The sequence below is a fragment of the Amphiprion ocellaris genome, chromosome 5 (assembly GCF_022539595.1).
Source record: "Amphiprion ocellaris isolate individual 3 ecotype Okinawa chromosome 5, ASM2253959v1, whole genome shotgun sequence".
NCBI classification, from domain to species: Eukaryota; Metazoa; Chordata; class Actinopteri; family Pomacentridae; genus Amphiprion; species Amphiprion ocellaris.
In genome coordinates, this window is record NC_072770.1 from 12,483,660 (window position 1) to 12,506,504 (window position 22,845).

Here is a 22,845-nt window from a genome sequence, read left to right on the forward strand (position 1 = left end):
GCATTACATATGTTTACATAAGATCATTTTATTTCACATCTTAGTGCGCTGCAGTAACTGAGCAAGGAGTCTAGAGGCTTCTCTGTGCTCAGCAGCACAGCTAGCATCTACCAATGATGCGAGGCATTTATAGAACATCAGTGAATTGTAGCATCAACTGATACAGGTGAGGCATTGAAGAGAATGTCTGGAAATTTTAGCTTCTGGTTGCATTCTACCCTCTAAACTGCATTAAACTCTACAAGCTGTGGGAAAGTATGAAATATGAGATAAAATGGGCAACATTATGCATTGCATGTTTTGCAAAGAGTGTAGCCAAACAAAAAAGGTAAGTTTTTGTTGTTGGAGAGTCATTGTTAAAATGTATATGCTCAAAGAAACATTTCCTGTGCAATGACTAGTGTTTAGCCAGAAGAGCAGCGTTTTATTGGTAGCAGCAAACAGAAACAGTGAGGAGTCAGAGTTAAGAAGTTATATTAAAATTTAACACTTCTAATATTATAGCTTTAAAAAGTTCACTTTTACCAACTTTAAATCATCAATCACCCTGATGAAAAAGAGGAAAACATTTATCTGCACCTTTAATCCTGTTTACATTTGTTTACATAATTTATTAAGATTATTAATGCTTGTGGAAACTGACAAAATTGGTTACATTTATTATGTATTAGTCAATGTGGTGAAAAAGTTTTAGTGCACCTAAATTTATGTGTTGTGCAGAGAGAGAAATGAGAGAGTTTGACCTGGAGCCCTGATATGGTATTACAGTAAGATCCACAGATTCAAGCTTCCACAGACGGACAACAGACTTCATGGCATTTTGCAGCTTTGAAAGCCAACAAAGGCTTGTTTGAAGTAACTCCTCATAAGATTATATACTTTTAAAAAGTGAAAAGTGTGATATTTATGTGCATCCTGACAGTAGCTTAATCTTACAGCCCCTTAACTCTCAGAAGTACATGCTGAAACCTAATTATCTGACAGTCTGTGGATTTGCAACTCTTTCGTCGATTCCAGATCAGAGGCAACATTTTCCACATCTTGTTTAACAATCAGTAAGTATCATAAAGCTCCTGCGAAGTCAAAAAACATCAGATAACTTTGTGACTTTGCAAAATGTGGATTCATTTGCAAATATAGGGAAAAGGTAAATGTCAGCTTTGATAAGCTTTTCAGAACATTTATCATGTTTATCATCATCACAGATTTTCCAACATGAAACAGAGCGACGGTGAGGCATGAAAGAGGTTTCAGTGAAGATTAAGAATATTTTAGATCCTTTCATGAACTAAATTTAAGAAGCTATTAAATAAAAGATTTTGACAATTATCTGGTTCTGCCTTTTGACCTACCTTTTGATCTCAGTACATCATTTTATAGGTGTTGTTGCTAAATAGCACATTACAAGGGTTCTGCCCTTAGACAATAATGTGGGGGATGATGAATCACTACAGTTTGTTGAATGCTATTGATAGCTTTTGAAGGATCAAAAAGCAATCCAGCTGGGGCTTTGTAAAAGAATACACTTTTGAGTGTATTGACAACAGTAGTGACAACAGACTAAAAGACTCATGTATTATTCTTCCTGGGCTGGGTGGAGGTGTAGAGCGATGATGGAGGGTAATGATTGTGTCAGAGGGGTCCTGAACTTCAAACCCTTCCATCCCACCAGGGGGAATGGGGGAAGCTGGACTCTCCGTGGCCACAGTGTCCCCTCAGCTCTTTCATGTCTCTGGTTAGAGGCCTCTATCTGACCTGGGCGTCCGGCCACAACAGGACGGGGTCGATGCCTTCTGATAATGTCACACAGCATTGACAGCTTCTGATAAATGACTGAACCTAGTCCTCAATACCGCATCTGTTTAGAACCAGAGTCAATAGATGGTAATATTCTGTGTGATGGAGACTCATTTCCAGGTTAAAGCTTGTGTAGGCAGTATGTATTTTTTTTGGCATTGTTGAGCAATTTGATGTGATGGTGCAAGAGGTTAGATTTGTGCCTTGTGTTGTTTCAGCTCATGCGGGAGGAAGATTCATGAGGCAGAAGTATTTACTAAATCTCAGCTGTGGAGAATAGAGAAGATCAAATGAACACATATAAAGCCACCCTGTGTCCTAATAGCCCTCTTGATAACAGGCTGTATTTATTGGGTTAGGGAGAGACAGTATGCTAAGAATGCAAAGTCTTTCTCCTAAAATAAGAATAGAGAGAAGTTCTTTATGTTCTCATTGCCATAGATACAGGCTGGTGCTATATTCTTAAATTGAAGGCACTTCTGGTAAGTGAACTTTGTGAGGCCTGTCTCGTAAGTGACCTTTTGCAACCCAACCTAAAGGAGGAAGAATTTCTTCACATACTCTTTTGACTCCATAATGAATTACTGATTTGCTGCAGACAACTGGCCCTTCATCCATCATTTAGTACTCTAAAATGTACAATCGGAATTTGTAGTCATGTAAATCAAAAACAAATGTTCGCTCCATTTGTTTCCAGCTCACATGACCTTTATAACCCCTCCAGTGAGTTTTTGGTCTGCCACTGGGAGTCCTCCCAGTTGGATATACCCAGAAAACCTCTGAAGTGAAAAATTTTTGGTGGAGCATCCATCCATCCATCCATCCATCCATCCATCCATCCATCCATTTTCTTCCACTTACTCGTGGTCGGGTCACGGAGGCAGCAGGAGAAGCAGGTCATTCCAGACGTCCCTCTCAGAACACCTGCTCTTCCTGAGGGATCCCGAGATGTTCCCAGGCCAGATGAGATACATAATCCATCCACCAAGTTCTGGGGGTTTCCTTGGAAAACCTCCAAAGGAAGTTCCCCAAGAGGCATCCTAATCAGATGCACAAACCATCTCAACTTGCTCTTTTCACTGTGAACAAGCAGTGGCTCCACTCCAAGCTCCTCACCTCATCTCCATGACTGAGCCCTACAGAGGAAACTCCTTTTGGCTGCTTGTACCCATGATCTCGTTCTTTCAGTCACTACCCAGAGCTCACGATCATACATGAGGATTGGAACGTAGATTGACCGGTAAATCAAGACCGGTAAATCCTTCCTCATCACAACTGTTCGCTACAATGCCCACATTACTGCTAATGCTGCACCAAGTTGACTGTCCATCTCACGCTCCATTTTCCCATCACTCATGAACAAGATCCCGAGATACTTCAACTCCTTTGCTTGGGGCAGCACCTCCCTCTTAGTTTCCAGCAGAGAACCATGGCCTCAGACTTAGAGGTGCTGACTGTAATTGCTTCACACTCAGCTGCAAATTGTTTCAGTGCACTCTGAAGGTCATGGTCTGATGAAGCCAACAATACAACGCTGTCCCCAAAAAAAACAGACACCCTCCTCCCCCCAACTGCACCTTAAGATCCTGTACATGAATACCATAAACAGGATCAGAGACTAACGCCTAGAGGTGGTGGTGGAATTTTTGCTCTCTTAATGAGACTGTTGTCTCAAAGTAGTGTTCATTTTCAACAAACAGTCCAATCCTGTTCAACCACTGTAGTAAACCATATCATGGCAAGAACCACTCAACTATTTAAAGACAAATGACAAGTTGTCAACACTTTGGGTTGGTCAGTCTGGAAACATTCAAGAATTTTGAATATCCTGTATATAATATAACATGTAGTCACAAAAACTATCAAACGCTGAAACTGTCTCTCCTGAGGAGTGCCACTGGAAGCCAAAAGCAACATGAGTATTTCCTTTTGCTGCATAGGACTAGTGTATTAGAAATAACAGCCTCAGAAATCACCAATTACCAGCAGCTCAGATTAGAGCAACACAGTGCTTCCCAGAGTTCAAGCAGAAGACACATATAATCATAAGCTGCTGGGAGGAGACTGTGTGAATCAGACCTTCATGATGTAACGACTGCGAAGAAACCACTAATAGGCAAGACCAGAAGAAGAAGAGAACTGCATAAACCCAGAAACTCAAGGACCTGACATTAGACCAGCTAAGAATCTCAACTTTGGGTGATGCCGTTGGACATTCATACAGAATTCAAGGCAACACTTAACCAACATGGCTGCAGCTACATCCCATGTGGTTTGAGCACAGTGGACCCATGATTAGCTTGCCGTCAGAAGAATGAGCCAAAATGTTTTGGTAAATTCTTAGTGTTGTTGTCGTTAATCTCATTTCTAGAAGCAGAAAGTAGTGTAATGGAAGGATAAGGGAATAGGACTCGGATGCAGACACACTCAGCTGGCACAAGAAAGTTAAGAAACTTGAATAAAACACAGCTGGTCATTCAGTAAAATATAAACTAGATAGATAGATAGATAGATAGATAGATAGATAGATAAATACTTTATTAATCCCAATTTAAATTCAAGATCGAAATAATTAGCTAAAAAAGAAAAAAAATCTCTATAGAGCTGAAAAGAACTGCAAAGTCGTGGTAATTTGCTGTTTTTCTTACTTCGATCGCCCACTTTCGACATTTAATCCCTAATTATTATGAAAATGTAGGTTATTGCAGTTAATTGCAGTCACATATCATTTTCTGTCGACCAACATGAACACAATATCAGACTTAATAATGAAGCAAACCAGTTGGAATTCAGTCGGAGTATTGGCTCTCAGCTTTGTATTCATATCACCTTTAATGGCAGCTTTTCATCGGAAGTCTGTTTTCACTTTCTTTATCTTAATAGAGGTCACAACCAGATGTGAATGTTTTTCCTGAGAGCACCACGTTTCAGGAACACAAAAATCAGCAGGGACTCTTAGTGAGCTCAACACCATGGAGGTGTTGTATTAAATATAGGCCAGAATGGCAACAAGCTGCTGTGTTGTCGTCCGATAACCTGCCTGAGAGTATCAAAGTGGTACATTAGCTCTTCTCTCCAAGAATGGGCTTCTATTTTATCTTAATTCAAGAGTGTGATCTTTCAATTTAGGAGCATTATTCCTTCATTTTATGTTCACACTTTGTAATGTTTCCCTCCAGACTCTGTCCTCTCTCTCCAATAGCTCCTGCTTGGCTGAAAATCTGTTTTGCTCCCATTCTAAACTGTTTACACTCAGGATTAATGTTCCGGCACAAATGTCCTGTGCTTCAGTTCCATGCATCTCCTGATGCTCAAACTTCCTCTCAGATTTGTGCTCTAGCTCTCAGATCTGTATTAAACATCGCTGTCAAAGTCAACGATCAATAGAGCGACAGCTTTGATGATGATCCCTTATGAATAGTTCCTGTGTGACTGGGTTCATCTACTCCTGCCATCCAGGGTTCATTAAATGCCCTTCATCTTTTCACTTGCTCTTGTAGGACATCAGGAATTATTACATACGCTAGCTTCTGGATTTTGTTTTTCCGATAATCTGACTCACTGGATAGAGGTTATGGATATACGCCTGCCATTAATGGACAATCTCGATCCACATTCTACCCCCCTTTCCACTACCTGTGTGTTAAAGCACTGAAACTGCAAGGTTTTGGTTCATGCAGTAAGGCAGCTCTGGCTGATTTTTGAGGCTTATTATTCATTTTAATCACAGTGCTCATCTGTCTGCATGCAAACATTCCACCATAACAATTCCACCTACCACTATTTTGAGTGAATACTGTAGCTGCATCCTTTGCTTTGCCCCAACCATGATTACTATGATTAGTTTAAAGGAATACAAACAAGCCAGGTTATTTTTTCCCCTATGGCAGAATAATAGCGTGACACAGTGAGACCATTATGTTCCACACAATGAACTGGCTAACTGAGCCTACTATTGGAACAACCCTCCAAACAATAGGGATGAAGCTTGTTGAAACAGAATGTCTGGTTTTCTTTTGGGCGGGTAACATCAAGAGGGGTTTTTTAAAAGACTTTTTATTCTTTTGGGACCATGTCCTTACAAAAACCAAGTGTGACTACATTAATATTAATATTAACCCCATAGTGCACTAGTTTATAGTTGCATAAAGAAAACTAGGTCATATATACATATACAAATTATTGTCAGCATAGTCTGACTTGCATTTCCTTGGGCTTTCTCCTCCCCTTATGCTACCAATATGATACCATTTTCAAAAATCCTGTTCATTACAGGAAACATCAACAACCTCCAGTCTAATCTTGGGGCAATTATTATATGTCACTATTATGGTAAAAAAAATAAATAAATAAATTGAAAAAAATAAAAAAGAACATTGGTATGTATTCGCTGCAATAGTCCTATAAGAAAATCAGTGTAGTACTTGAGCCCGGTTAGAATAGAATAGAATACATCTTTATTGCCATTGTTAAACAACCATGAAATGCAGTTTAGCAGCATTTTGGGTATTGCACTGCAGCAACTAGTGTATAGGACACTGTTTACGTTGACAACTTCATTGATCAACATCATAGCTTCCATTTTATTGACTGGGGACTTTTGACAGAGTTGTTTCACAAAGATCCAAGAGCGAGAGCACAAATCTGAGAGCAGAAGTTTCGTGAGCGTGAGGAGATGCACTCAAACTGAAGCAAAGGACATTTGTGCTGCAACACTAACTCTGAGTGCAAGCAAACAGTTTAGAACAGGAGCAGAGCAGATTTTCAAGCAAACTGGAACTCTTTGGAGGAAAGAGGTCAGGGTTTGGATGGAAGCATTACAAAGTGTAAACTGAGGAAATAATGCTGAACGTAATAGACTGCACTTTTAATTAAAGACAGGAAAGTAACTCCATGCTCCAGCAGTGCCGTTCCTCTTCTACATAACGAAATAGAAGAAATAAATGGCTGATTGCCTTAAAAGCAGCAGGGTTTTTGCAGGGCATTAAAAAGCATTAATAGTCATTAAGTTGATTTTGCGAAAATTAAGGCCTTAATTGGCATTAAAAATCATTAAATTGGATTCTCAATGGCATTTACAATTCTTTCTGCAGTCATCGTCCCCCCCGCCGTCGGATGATGTTGCGCGACTGGTATTCGGCTCGTCAGTTCGTCAATAGTTGCCTTGCCTCGCCTCGTCACTTGTTTTTGTCATGTTGTGTCTTGTTTATGTCGTTTTGTATCTTGTTTTTGTCATTTTGTATCCCGTTTTTGTCATTTTGTGTCTCATTTTTGTCACTTTGCATCTCGTTTTTGTTGTTTTGTGTCTCTTTTTTGTTGTTTTGTGTCTCATTTCTGTCGTTTTGCATCTCGCTTTTGTCGTTTTGTCTCGTTTTTGTCGTTTTGTCTCTCGTTTTTGTTGTTTTGTCTCGTTTTTGTCATTTTGTGTCTCGTTTTTGTTGCTTTGCATCTCATTTTTGTCATTTTGTGTCTTGTTTACCTATTTCCAGCAAAAATGGCTCAAAAAGGTGGATTTCAGAGAATAACTACAGCCCTTTGGTGGTCAGGGGTGGTTTCCGGATTCAGAAATAGTGAAATGTAGGGACAGCTTTCATATAAAAATCATCTTTTGAAAAAACAAACCCGTGTAATTTATTGAGTTTGCGGTGGTGGCATTAAAATTTTTACAGCACAGTATTAAAATGGCATTAAAAAGCATTAAATTTGACTGACTGATTTCTGTAGAAACCCTAGGTTTCATCCTATTTTTCCACCAAGTGTGTGTTTGCAGTCTCTGCTGGGCTTCACCTCTGTGGAAATGTCTGTGAGACTAGATTTTTGATTGAGGCTATCATGTGTTCACATCCTTTAGGCGGACGGTGATGACCTGGTAAAGCTCCCTGTGATGGGTTTCTCCTCACTCTGATAATCCATTGCATGAATCTTTGCTTTTGTACGTAAAAGGCCCAAACCACTGACTGCTGCTTTGAAGTTTATCCCAGAAACATGGAAGCTCCATGAGTTCTCCATTCCCTAAATTTTGACATTAAATCGTGTCTGTTTTCAATTACTTTAAACATCCTCTTCAGTTGGGACTTGCTGATTGCCTTTGTTCCCAAATTACCTGATCTTTTTGACTTTCTATGTGAAAATAACTGCATCCAATTAAACACTGAGTTTAGCTTGGTGAATGGTTATCAATATGAGGACTGTCACCCTGGATTTAACTAATCATCTCAGTTTATTCACTGAAGACGATAACAAAGAAGTCCCCAATATCATATAACTCTAACAAAAGTTTTCCCATTTACACACATTCAACAGTCAACAAGTCCTCCATTCTGAATCAAAGTCATTTGTAACCCATATTAGCATTTCCTAATTGTGCAACCCTTCTGACACCATGAAATATGGCACAGATATATTTGAGGTTTTGGTGAATGAACAACTTGGGTTTGACAAATCAGGGTTTGGGTTAAAATAAAAGTAACAATAATTAATAATGAGCCAGGTTTTGAGTTATGGCATGGTCATGGTTAACCTCCTGAATTGGTTTGAAACAGAAACCGACAGCTATGTCTTCTAATGCAGTCCAGTGTTCTGTCAACCCATTCATCCACCTCGACCTCCTCCCTACACTGATCTTATGGATCTACGACATCACCTTACTTCCTCACGCTTATCCTTATATCCTTTCGAGGGAACTGCTTCAACATAAAGTAACCAGTGGGAGTGTGTTTTATGAGAGGAGCTATGCTACTTCTATGACAGTGACAGTGAAGGCAATACTAAACATTAAGGGCAATAGTAGACTTTTTGTCGGGACATTTTTGTCGAAATGCAATAGATTGTCGAGTTGTACCAAAGTGGTGAATGACTGTATGCAAAGAAAGTGCGGTAAATTTACAATAACAGTGTATAAACAATATATTTAGTTATATTACATACTATTGTCTACACCAGATTTGTCCTGTGGAAGTCACTGGAGACTGGACCCAGCTGACTTGAGATGAAGAGCAGGATACACAATTCACCGTTAATATAGACGTTTCTTTGTATAGCATGGATGGTTACATATGAAGAGTCAACAGCCATAGACTGCAGACAGCTGTACATTAGCCTGTTGTCTTGTTTAACACATTAGCATGGAAACATTTGTTAAGCATACCATCCAAGCTATAGCAGGTGCAGTACTCAGAACCACTTTTATGTTGCCGTTTCTCTGACAGAAATTCTCCATTGAAAATGTACATATTCACATTTGGCCTGAAATAAAAGCTACTGGAGCATTCCTGCTAATTAGCACAAAATACAGATTACAGTTTAGTGGACTGCGGTGGGATTGGGATCCAGCAGGACTCGACAGAAATCTCTTGGGAATGTGTGGTTCTAATCCTTGCTGCAGGCAGAAATAAACTGCAGGTCCCAAGATTTACTGTAACCAGAAGGATGGAGTTAGCAGATGAAGATGAAAAAATGATTAACCCTTAGATGCACGAGTGATTGGACCCTACACTCTTCCATAAGTGGGTCAAAAATGACCCGTCTAAGAATTAAAGTGTTTTTATGTCTTTATTGTCATTTTGGTTAAGAATAATCATTTGTATTATTGTTTATATTATATTTTGGTCCACACAGGAATGATTTCATGTTTGAAGTATATTTATTTTTCACTTTTTAACAGTTTTTGAACATTTTGATAACTGAAAAAGAAGAATATTACACAGAGCAGCAATGAAAGAATGTCAGCATCCATTTTGTTGACATTTTTCCACTCTTTTCCTCCAGCTGTTGCTGCTCTCCATCCCTCCAAGTTTGTGTACTTCATCACCTCTTGTATGATATTATCAGTAATGAAGGTTCAGGCATATGCATTCTGTAAAACATCTTGAGACAGTTTGACCTGTAATTGGTGCTATATAAATAAAATTGAATTGATTTGAGTTGAACAGCTTGAGGTAATAATACAAATATTGCATTTTTTTAAAGTATAAAAGGTAACTAAAAAATATAAATGTTGTGATATTGAAACCATGTTTTTCGAGGAACAGCCGGAATATAAAATGATAAAAACTTTTCATTCCAAAGTGTTATGAGCTTGTGTGGTGTCTTGCCCAATTTTGGTGGCCATGTGTTTGTGAGGGGACTTTTTAATTCATGAGTGACCACAGTGAAGGAAATAATGCTTAAAACACATTGATCAGTTCACTTGAGTTTTGTGTCTTGTATTTTTGGCCATTTCAAACTTGTTTTGTGGCTTTGTGACTGCAAATTTGTGTTGTTTTGCTGTTTTTCCATATGTGTCTATGTGATCACTGTTGGGACACTGGTTGATTAGGCTGAGTGGCTACAGCTGCTGCATCCGACGCACCTGCTGGACTGATTGGTGACACTCCTTTAAAAGACAGACTCTTGAGCTGTTCAGATGGGCTCCGACTTCAGAGAACTGCACATCATATTTCTCTGTTCGTTTGAGAGCGGGTGTCAAATAGCTCTCTTGTGAGAAATAAAGCCCCTTTGAATTGTGTTTACACCCTAAGCACATTTATTTCACCCTCCCCTCCTGTTGTTTGGTTTTGTTTATTATAATTCTTCCAGCCATTTTGGCTGGTTTAGTGGGTGATGGAGGCAATCTACCTCTATCACCTTTCCGAACCCATTTTGTGACATTTTGTTTGGTTTATTTGTGTTGGAGTTCTTTGTTTTGTTACGGTTTTCCTTTTGATACTTTAATAAAGTTTGGGGTTCTGGGTATTTTCCTGGGGTCCCGCTTGGGAAACGTAACACAAAGATATTGCCAGAAAACGACCTTACCGGGTCATTTTTGACCCACTTATGCATCTAAGCGCTAAAGCACATTTTTACAATCTAGAATCAAAATAAGGCAAGTCTGACATGTGGATAAATTCCTTAGTTGTTAGTGACAAAGATGGAACTGGACTTCAGTGTGACAAATATGCAAAGATCTGATATAATATGAACAGAAACCTGTTCTGTTGTACACAGTAAAATGAGGTGTTTTCTGTCTGGGAGGGGAGAAGACAGACACTGGACACTCTTGTGTTTGCAGAAGTGGGTCTTAATGGTCAGAAATCCAGCTGATGCTGTAGAAAATGCCCTTAGTTTTGTAGATATCACCCATAAACCAAAGTATTGGCCACGTAACAATATGAACCTGATGATGGCACAAGGTGAAAAGTCAGAAGATCACCAAAATTACAGTTTGTTCTGAGGAAGATGGAACTCAGATTTCAATCAAATTTTACTGAAATCCAATGCAAACCAGGTTGTGAAGTCCATCCTCACATGCTTTCAGTGGGTCTCCACAAACTATAGAACTGATTTCAAGATACTGATTATCACAAACAAGGCCTGACATCATCTTGCATCTTCATACTTTCCCAAACGTTTGCCAGCCTGTTCCAGCTCCACCCTTGGTCCATATTGACATGATAGTATCATGCTGTTGCAGCAGATTTGTGGATCTGGAGTTCTGATGACTGCGGAGGCCACAGTGAACTTGTGATGTTCAAGAAACCAGTTTGAGATGATTTGTGGCATGGAGCATTATCCTGCTGGAAGTAGCCATCAGAACAAGGCCAATAATACTCAGGAAGGCTGTGGAGTTTAAACGGTGCTCAATTTGTGCCAAGAAAATATCCTCCACACCTTTACACAACCAGCAGCCTGAACTGTTGATACAAGGCAGGATGGATACATGCTTTCATGTTGTTTACACCCAATTTCTGACCATCTGAGTGGCACAGCAGAAATCAAGACTCATCAAACAAAGCTCTGCTTTTCCTGTCTTCTGTTGTCCAATTTTGGTGAATTGTCGCCTCAGTTTCCTGTTCTTAGCTGACAGGAGTGGCACCTGGTGGGCTCTTCTTCTTAGACGTGTTGTGCATTCAGTGATGGTAATTCTGCATTCCTTGCTTATAATGTTAGTGGTTATTTTAGTTTCCTTTCCATCATCTCGAACTAGTCTGCCCATACTCCTATGACTTCTGCCATCAACAAGACAATTTTCACCCAGAGAACTGCAGCTCACCGGATATATTATCTTTTTTGGACCATTCTCTGTAAACATTAGAGATGGTTGTGCATGAAAATAGATCAGCAGTGTCTGAAACAGTCAGGCCAGCCTGACTGGAAACAACAACCATACCACGAATGCTTTATATGTATGTTCTCTCTGCATGTGTATCCTGTGCAGCACTTTGTTGTAAAGGTCCTATTTGGAAAAAAAAAAATCTATCAGCTTTCTGTAAACAAACATCTGTGTTTGTGCAGTACGTTCATTCTCTGTCTCTGACACACACACACGCACACACGCACACACACACACACACACACACACACACGCACACACGCACACACACACACACACACAGAACCTGGTCAGTGTCCATAAATGCTTCACTTTCCCTCTTTCCACCAAATGGAATCAGTTAGCCAACCATTCCTAAACTCTCAGCCTCTTGCCTCTTTCTCTCTGTGTGGGTATTTATTAATTTAGCTTGACCCTGTTTTCTTCCCTCTTCCTTCATCGCCTCTCCTTTTTTTCTCTCCTTTGAAGAGGGATGGCAGAGAGAATTGGGATGTGTGGGTCCCAGTGGTGGTTGGGTCATTGTGGTCGACTGGCCTCCTGTCCCACTGAAGCAGAAACGTTATGCTTTCTATACTGTGGCCTGCCATTACCATGCTCTACTTTCATGTGGGGAGAGGAGGGAGGGAGGGAGGGAGGAAGAGAAGAGGAAAGGAAAGGAGGAAGAGAAGATGGAAGGAGCAGAATAGGGGAGGGATGGAGGGGGAACAATGAAAGGAGAGGCAAAGGAGAGAAGAAAGTGAAGGAGAGGATGACAAGACAAGAGGACAAGAAAGACGAGGAAGATAGGATAAGATAAGATCGAAGTGTAATAATCCCAAAGGAAATTCTTGTGTCAGATTTTGCTCAGAAAACCCCCCAAAATGACATAAGAAATGCAGTGCCTAAAAAGTAGAAAGCAGAAAGAAGTGAATACAATACTGTACATGACTGAAACAAGAAAAGCACTCAGTCTTTGTATTATTTCTGAAGGATGAACTCTTGAAACAATTCATGGCAGAAATTACAGCAACACAGAATGTGGCCATTTAATATAGATTTACCCACAAATAAAAAGACCTTGCACTGAGCACAGGTGTGTGTTATGCATGTGTACGTCATGTACGGAAACCGAATTGTGTGACCTAAATGTGTAGTGGGCGGCAGGAATTGATGGGACTCAGAAACACCCCCACAATTTAATCAATTTTTCGTTGTATCCTTTCCGATAAGTCCTGATCAGTCCGCAGCAGTCGATCTGTAGTAGGATCACAATCATGTGTTCACTTGTTGTCATAGTTACAGTTATGTCTTTCCGCTATCTCACAATGATACAGAAATCTTTAACAAATCCATGGATCCAGACTATAATCCGCATCACTTTCAAAATCTAATCAGTTGGTCCTTGTGTCATTTCTGACCTTCCCTGAAAATTTCATCCAAATCTATTAGTCAGTTTTTGAATAATGTTACTAACAGACAGACAAATTTACGGCGATCGTCACATAACTCTGCCAAAGCTCCGCCTTCTTGGCAAAGTAGTAAGGTAAATAAGCTAAAATAAGAATAGAATAGAACAGTAAAAAGTAATTGCTGGCAGTTATGCTGAGGTAGTATGTACTATCACACATGATAATGAAATATTCCACCTGAAAAATGAGATGAAAATTACATTTTTCACCTTATTTCTTATTTTATTACATAATAGGGCACATGTATTCAAAATTTTGCAAATATTACACCTGAGAAATGAAGATATGAAGTATTGCACATTATATTTTGTGCATGAAATGAAATGCTACACATGAAAATGATATTGCCCAAACTGTTGGGAAAACTAATATTGCACATAGCATTGCTATTATTGTTCAGATCTGAGTAGCTGATGTTCAATTCCTGCAGAAAGAGGTGGAAAAGAAAGAAAAAAATTAGAAGGAAGAGGCTAGAGGAGAAAAGTGAAAATGATAAATGGATGAGAGGAGTGGAGGGAGAGAAAAATATTGCAGAAAATGAAACTGATAGGAAATAACGGGAGCAACAGAAAGAGAGAAAGTAAACAAACTCCTCCTTTTCTGTCAGTCTCTGCGTGACCGGCTGAACCAGTTTTTTCAGACAGATGTGAAAACAAAAGTGTTCTCAGTGTGCAAACTGCAAAATGTTCTCTCAACACTCGCTCCAAAAAAGTCATCTTGTAGCAGCAGCAGTGGGAGCAGAAAGAGGGGCAGGTTTTAATGGAAGCACTGCACTGCTTTTAACCTTCTGGAGGCCTGAGAAGAATCTGAGTGTTTGGACAGCCAACTGAGCTGTCAGCTGAAACACTCGGCATGATGCTGAAAGCTCTTCACTGTGGGTGTCCGTGTGTGTGAGCATGATTTATCGTCTCTCTGAACGAAGTGGTAGCCGTCGTTTTGTGTTCTGTCTGCACGCAGCCTCTAAGAAAGTCCGCCGCCTGTATTTTCTACCGATTAAGTTAGAATTTCTGTGCACATTATTTTTGTTTTGTTATCAGTGTGTATTTTATATGTAGTACTTGCTTTACAATAGACTATACTCTTGGCTATCACTGCCCCAACACAGTATTATTGATATTGAATGATTTGCATCCCATGAGTCTGATGTACAATACTAATGCAGGCAGCACTGTGTTTTCTATGTAGCTAAGGTTGAGGAGGTCAGGGTGGTGGAGGGGCAAGTACTGCACCAATTTTCTCTTGGGAATTTGCATTCGACACCAATAAAATTCACTAATTAATTCAATAAACAATTGGTCTCATCTCTCTTCTGGACACACTGCCATTTGGATAAAGGTTCAAACAGAACCACAAGACTATGTAACAACTTTTTTCCTCCACTGGCTGTTGGATGAACCCCAATCTCAGCTGAAATCTTAAATTTATGGTCAAAAATAGCTGTGGACTAAGATGAAAATATCGGATCTGTGCGAAATAATACGGAAACTGAAGTCTTCTTTACATAAATACACAAAATAAACCTAAAACTTCCAATCCTGTGCTTGTGCCCACTTTTTCTGCAAATGTTTACCAGCCTTTGATAATGAACACCACCAGCAACAGTTAATTTCAATGAGCCAATGTCTAAAATTTATGCAGTGTTATTGTAGTGAATAGAAATACTAGCAATAATTGGAATTTTCTTTAGCTACGTTTCTTAAAACCTGGTTATCTAAGGCCCTAAACTCTATCTTAAACCCTATTTCTGTCTGTAACCACTGTCTGTCCCTAACCAAGTGTTTTAGTTGCCTAATCTTAACCACAATCACAGTATTATCATGTATAACAGTAATCTTTCCAGAACTTCACCCATGCCTTTGTTGCTATGTGCAGACACTGCATAAAAAACATAATTCCGATTGTCCACTAAGGCTTCCTTATATGGTTCAGTACTGACTGATGTTAGAGTTTCACTACTCTTCTCAAATGAGTGCAGCCTGGAAATGTAAAATGCATTAGTTACATGAAAGAACCTTCCAGATACAAAGTGTTGAGAACAGCAAGTATAAAGCTTTTATGAAGTGTCTACTATACTGTATTATGGAAACTGATGAAAGACAGAAGCAACACGAATAATGAAGCAAGAAGTTCAGAAAAGCAGCTGCATCGTCAAAGTTTCAGCAGTGGTTCCACTTCCAGCAGATATGTTACATACCATCATGTCTTTACATATATATTCCTTAAACAGAGTCAGACCTGTGTTTTTAACGTATTTTTTTGGTAAGTTATTTGGAGTTACAGGGATTTTAAGTTTGTGTTTCAACTGTAACATCAAAAATATGGCCCACAGCCTACTAAAAAAGACCCTCAAGACTGCCTTCAGATTATTTTATTTATTTATTTGCCCTTTATTTAACCATGTAGGTCTACTGAGAACCAATTCTCAATTACAGTGGCGACCTGGCAAAGAGGCAGCATTAAAGGTAGATACAAAAGTGTGAGGACATAAAGAGAAAACACCAAACAAAAAAACAACAGAAACAGGTAATACAATAATAAATGGTGACATATACTTTGAGGTAAATGGCTAAAAGCAACTGCAGTGGTTTTGTTCTATTGGTTGAATTGAATTTTTAAATGACATTCAGTTAATAAGCTACGACAGCAAAGAGCAGTTGTTAAATCATCTATTTTTCAAGAATCTCAATCATTTAATTAATTAATTTCAACTTAAATTTGATATATACCTTGGGTAAGAGTCACCAAACAGACTTTCATGTTTCTTCTGAAATATAACTACACATTTTACCAACATTCAAGCTCTAGGAGTCTTGTTTTATGTAGTTATATGTAGACGCTGGTTGTTTTTAAGTTCATCAGGATTCTACAAGAGGAGGAAGTGGAGGATCTTCAAAAGAAGGGCACTTTTGCAAGCATTTTAGTTGGTTGCACCAGTGTTTAGCTGCATTTTTGGGTGATTTTGAGCACTAAACTCTAAGGCCTACATCTGTTTGTTTCTCTTCCAGTGGTGGTGTTGTATGTTCAAGGCCTGGGGACCAAGGAGTGGAGAGAGGTGAGTGTTTCTTTAAACTGTCTGTAAATCTTCAGCTAAGATGTAAATGTATCACCTTCAGATGCAGAATTATTGGATTCAACGCTGAGCTTTTCACATGACTGACATTATGCTAATTGAATGAGAAGTCAGGTAGGAGGACTAAAGGAAACTTTTGTTTTCAGTTACTGTTTTTGTTGTTTTGAGACACCATTTTATGTTTTTTCAGTCACGATTTTCTGTTGTTTTCAGTTACTGTTGTCTTTAATCGTTGTTTTTGTTGTTTTCAGTCACTGTTTTCTGTTGTTTTCAGTCATTATATTCTGTTGTTTTCAGTTACTGTTGTCTTTGTTGTTTTCAGTCACTGTTTTCTGTTGTTTTCATTATATTCTATTGTTTTCAGTTATGATATTCTATTGATTTCACTGTTTTGTCTAGTTTTCAATCGCTGTTTTTGTTGTTTTCAGTCACTATTTTCTGTTGTTTTCAATCAGTGTTTTTGTTGTTTTTGTTCACTGTTTTTTGCTGTTTTCTGTCACTATTTTCTGTTGTTTTTGCAGCCACTGTTTTCTTTTGCTTTCGGGTGCTGCTTTCAATTAATTTCAGTTGTCGTTTTCTGTTGTTTTCAACCATTGTTTTTGCTGTTTTCCTTACTTTTCAGTCACTGTTATCTTCAACCCAAATGTAAAGACTTCACCTTCAGATGCAGAATTATTGGATTCAACGCAGAGGTTTTTACATAACTGACAATATGCTAATCGAATGAGAAGTCAGCTGGAAGGACTAAATGAAACTAAACATTAGTTTGGTATAAATTGTGTTTAACTGCACAGCATGATAGTTTTGACTACATCAGCCTGTTTCCATCATATCGTGCTTTTTGTGACTTCCAACTCTCACAGCTGGTTTCCCAGTTTCAAAAGCCATCAGACAGCGTGAAACTAATAATTCAAAATGAGTTCAGTTAACTCACATTTTGAAGGCAGCAGGGGAACTATAGTGCGAGGTCATTTACAGTAAGCAGATTTTATGAAGATTTCTGATTTGCTGACTCATGCATTGCTAAATATGACTTTAACTAACGCAATGTTACATTGAGAGTATGTTAAAAATAATAAACAGCCCAAACCCATTCACGTCTGCATCCCCAAAGTGGCTCTAATCAGATATGAGGAAGTATTTTTAGGTTGCAGCGTCTCCCACCTGCCATCAGAGCTGTGCATAAGTAGTAAACACCAGCACTAATCCAGCAGCGCCTGCAGTCTGAAGCTCTGAATGTCAAATTACCACTTAGATTCCCAATAATGCGCTCAACTTCATTTTAGAAGAGTGAGAAATACGCTGTTCAGTTAATGTAAGTTCATTTTAAATTCACTCAGTCTGGGGTGTCCAATCCAGCCTGCAGGACGACTTTGCAAAGCGTAAAAATTACAGAGAAGACATTAACTGCAAATTTGTAAAACTGTAAATTTAAAATAATTTCTATATCTTGACAAGTTGTTTTGATCCTAAAGTAAAATATTAGATTGTTAAGTTCCAGACACCTGTGTGTAGATACAGTGTGATCTGTAAGTAGTAATGTGTAAATGATAAACTGAGGCATAATGTTCTTTAAATTAAAATTATATTTCTTAAGAAATTTCAGTTTGTTCATTATGTTTTGTAAAAATATAGTTCCTTGCATATGAACATTTTCAGAATGTACTTTTTTGCATTAAAACAAAAAGAACCAGAAAAGCATTCAGAGAGCACAGTACTCCACCAAGGCTGCTCAGTCGTATCATTTCCGACGGCTGAAATCTTGAAATATTTTGTGGCAGAAATCATGGCGGCATATGTTGTGGCCATTTAATATAGATGTACCCACAAACAAAGTGACCTTGTGCTGAGCACAGGTGTGTGTTATACATGTGTATTATATGTCCAGATATGAAATCGCGTATGTAGCGGGCGGCGAGAATTGATGGGACTCAGAAACACCCTCACTATTTAATCAATTGTTCCTTGTATCATTTCTGATGGATAAGTCCCGATAAGTCCGCAGTGGTCGATTTGTAGTAGGATCACAATCATGTGATCATCAGCAGGGAGCTGATAGCTGCCGCTATCTTGCAATGACGCAGAAATCTTTAACAAATCCGTTGATCCAGACTATAGGCCACATCACTGCCAAAATCTAATCAGTTGGTCCTTGTGTCATTTCTGACCTTCCCTGAAAATTTCATCCAAATCCGTTGGTCTGGTTTTGAGTAATGTTGCTAACAGCAGGACGAACAGATGGACAAACGTACGCTGATCGTCACATAACTCCAGCGTTCCTTGGCGGAGTAAAAAATTAAGAGTTGTTGTTATTTATAGATTATTATGCTCTGATTTTGCTGGTCCGACCCTCTTAAGATCAAACTGGACTGTATGTGGCCCCTGAACTAAAATGAGTTCAACACTCAGGCACTAAGCGCTCTTTTTGCTTGCTTTTGGGGTGGAGAAAGCAAAAATCCCACAGAAATCAGGGCCAAAAAGAGCTGAATCCTTGAGAAAAACATTCTTCAGTCACAGCGCATTTGCGAGAACCCAAACAAACGGACATATTACAAAATGTCCTGTGCCTTCCTGTGGTAAGGTCAGCAGTAAAGAGAATCTAAGCAGGCGTGGAGGAAAAATGTCCTGTGACGGTCACACTGATCACAGTCTTTTATGACAAACAGAATGTAATAAAAAATAAGCCCTTCTGTGAAGCCTGCGCAGCCAAATATAGGAATTCATAAATTGGAAAACCATCCGAAACGCTTCGGGAGGTCGGCCCTGGAACACTGGCTGTGTGTAAATACGAAACCTCATCTCTTCCTTCCTTATACCTTGGTTTCTCTCGCTCGCTGCCTGGCAGCAATTTGCACTTTGTGCCATCAAAGAAAATCAGTCTCACCTCGGCGGGGATCCACACACATGTGCACGGATCTCAGCGAGGCTCAATCAGTCTCACAGGGAGACGACGCTTTCAGCTGAGCACTATACACTCAGTCACTAACACACACACCAGCACACACAGTCACACACACACGCTGCAAAGTGGCGTTCGATGCACCCATAGAACAGTATGGATCAGTTTGCAGGTAAATAATTCTGTTTCGTGTCACTGTAATCACAGCTGTGTGATGCTGAGTGGCAGCCGGCGTCAACAGGAATACTGAGCTGCTTTAAGCGTATGATGGATGAAACGACGTGCCGCTCTCAGGCTGGGAAGCAGAAAGACAGTTTTCTCTTATTCCAGGACTGAATTTATGTTTTTATATGTGTACTTTTTGAGAAATCTGACAAATCTACATGATGTGGTTTCACTGGCTGCACACACGGTTGAATAATCTGCTGGTTCTTCAGCATTGAAGCTTGAACTGTTCCTGTGACATGTTTAAGTCAAGAGTGGAGCGATTATATGCTGTATGCTGATTATCAGATATTTTCCTTTTGCCAATGAGCCAGCAATATTAACCCAAGACTGCTTTCACTATGAATATACATGTATGTTAAAATTAGCCTTGATTTTGATGGAACAAAATGAATTAAATATGCAGTATGTAATATTTCCACATTAAAATATAAAAAAAACTATACGGCCAGTGTTACATGTATTTAGCTAACTTGTGGAAGTGCCTAATTCCAAATATTGTGCAGTACATTTTGTGTTCAGCTGCTGATTTTTGTCACTGTTTTCTTTTGTTTATAGTCCTGGTTTTCTATTGTTTTCAGTCACTGTTTCTGTTGTTTTCACTTACTGTTTTTGTTGTTTTTTTTTCTGTTTTCTGTTGTTTTCAATCACTGCTTTCTGCAGTTTTCAATTGATGTTTTCTGTAGTTTCCAATCACTGTTTTCTATTATTTTCAGTTGCTGTTAATCTGTTGTTTTGAGCTTGTTTTTTCTATAGTTTTAGTCACTGTTTCGGTTGTTTTCAATTGTTGTTTTTGTTGCTGTTTTCTGCAGTTTTCAATTGATGTTTTCTATAGTTTTCAGTCATTGTTTTTGTGCTGTTTTTTGTTGCTTTCAGTCACAGTTTTCTATTGTTTTCAGTTGCTGTTATCTGTAGTTTTAAATTGCTGTTTTCTATTGTTTGTAGTTGCTGTTTTCTGTGTTTTTGGTTACAATTTTCAGTTTTTTTTTTAGTCTGTGTTTTCTGTTGTTTTCAGTTACTGTTTGCTTTTGTTTGCGCTAAAAAACTGCTCAGTTCAGTTTAAGAAAATACACCCACAAATGCTCTACACAAAGCTCCTATTGCTTTCTAGGATAATGAGTCCCACCACAAGAAAAGCCCCTAAAAACTCTTAAAACTTATTTTACATTTATTAACCTTTTAAATTCTTCATCTCTAGTTATGCTTTTTGTTCTTTCATCAGGTTTCCAGCTATTCTTTGTTATTACAGTCTTTTATTTCTCTGAGGTTTACTGTTTGCAGATTGACTGACAGTGACTGACTAAAATGGATTTCTGCTTTGCTCATGGATGCAATATACCTTTTTAAACTTCATATACAGTAGATGGGAAAGTCTCAGGTTGCTGGAAGCGATAGAGCAGTAATCCTATCACAGATTTAGAAACTGTGCAGGATAAACTCTTAAGCCTCCATCAGAGCAAAGACATCACAGTTGAAAAATATCATAAAATGCCTCTCGCCTCTGTGAGAAGATAAAAGTTTATCTGAGAGCATCCTATACTTTATTCTGCTCAGTGTCTCTGTATCGCAGCAGCGAGCCAAAGCTTTTCCTTCCTCTCACTGTGGAATTTCCGGAGCCCTTTTTTCCGTTGATTACAGCATGAAACCGAGGCGCATGGTTTGGATGTGAATGTATTTTCCGCCGCTTTTTATTTTTATAAATCCGAGCTGACTGAAGAGCAGAAGAGCTTTTTTTTTTTCAGGGGTTGCCAGGTTGGAGTGCAGCCACAGTTGGAGATCGTCCATATGCTTCCAGGTCCCACTCATCTGCCCACTTCCTTCTCTTCCAGTCGTCTTGGGCAGCAGCGTAGCAGTTTGTTAGCGGTTAGAACGGAAACCAGCAGCCTCCCAGTGACACGTGTATTGTCACCAGCTTGTAGAGCGTGGGTTGTCTGAACACACTGGCAGATTTGGCTAAAGGCAATTTTTGATGCAATTAGCAGAAATCTAATTCTCACACTAATGAGAAGAAAGAAATAATTACAGCTCTGCCAGAAACAAACTATTGAGAGTTTTCTAAGTGGGTGACAGAAGCACAGAAAACTTACTAAACAAAAGGAAGAAGGAGAAACTCTTTGAAACAGACCTTATTAAAACATTCTTCTTGTCAGTGTGTGAAAGAGAGAGAGAGAAACAGGAGGTCCAGCTCAGATTCCTTTGTATAAAACCAATTTCCAACTTTCTCTCAGTGTTAGACTCCCCCAAAAGACTTAATTGACTTCTTTCACTGTGTTCATTTCAACGTATTAGTCTGTGAGAGAAGTGCTTTGTTAGGAATTTTTCACCTCCAAAATGGTAAATTCTAAATGTTCCGTCCTCTGAAAAGCAGGACCAGTCAGTTTCTTGTCCAGAATGAGCAGCAGAACCGATGCTCACAAGGGCAACTTCTTATTCTTATCAGATAATTATTGTGATTTGGATGTCAGGAGGCAGATCTCAGCTTTGACTTAAATTAACCCCAGAGTGTACACTGGGGCAAAAAGTGCAAGCTCCCTGCAGCTTTGACAAAGACAAACCGAATTTTACAGGAAAAGTATAAAAGACTACTTTAAATCACCATTTTTATACTTGCTCATGATGCTCAGCTCTTAGCTCTGTCAACCATCTGTCTGGGATGCATCTGTTTACACTCTGAAGGCCTAATTTTACACACCTGCTATTTTTAGACACTGTTTACCGAGTTTATAATTTGAAAACGGATTTCTGTGACAGAAAAACATCCACAGAATTATTTCCTTGCTGTGTATTTTATGGGACATTTGATCAAATCTGTGCAGTATTAATACTTCTTTATCAGTATTTCTACTCATGAAATAATCTGTGCAACACCATTGATCTGTGCAATATTGTTATTTCCACATCTCGAGGAATTTGGACAATCTGTACATATGAATATTTTTGGTTTGTTTTTATTTTCATACTGATATTTCTTAAATATTTATGCTGGACCAAATCAAATTTTGCTTTTGTGGGATTAATAAAAGTGCATCATATCGTAAAAAAACATTATTTGCTGTTACCTGTGGTTCATATCTTATCTTATTATTGACTATTGGAATTAGTTTTTTATTCTCATAATGACAGTAAATATTTTAGCAGTCAAAATGTTTAATTTTTAAAATTTTCTTCAAAGATCCTTTGCTTTGCATGTAATACAATTACTCATAATAAAAACAGACAGTCGTTGAAGGATACTTTGAGTAATGACAAAGGAAGAGTAGCACTTATATTACACTAATTTAGAATTCTTACATCTGTAGGGTACAACTTGCTAGTA

General features: G+C 38.7%; 1 protein-coding gene across 2 annotated transcripts in view; it reads left to right on the forward strand.

Annotated features, from left to right (window-relative positions):
• LOC111580325 (copine-9-like) overlaps nt 1-22,845 on the forward strand; it is a 184,628-nt gene that overhangs the window by 25,475 nt on the left and 136,308 nt on the right. For both annotated transcript variants that reach the window (XM_055010559.1, XM_055010558.1), the window contains exon 3: nt 16,341-16,387. In XM_055010559.1, the coding sequence (XP_054866534.1) occupies nt 16,341-16,387 (47 nt within the window). The remainder of the gene's footprint in view (nt 1-16,340; nt 16,388-22,845) is intronic.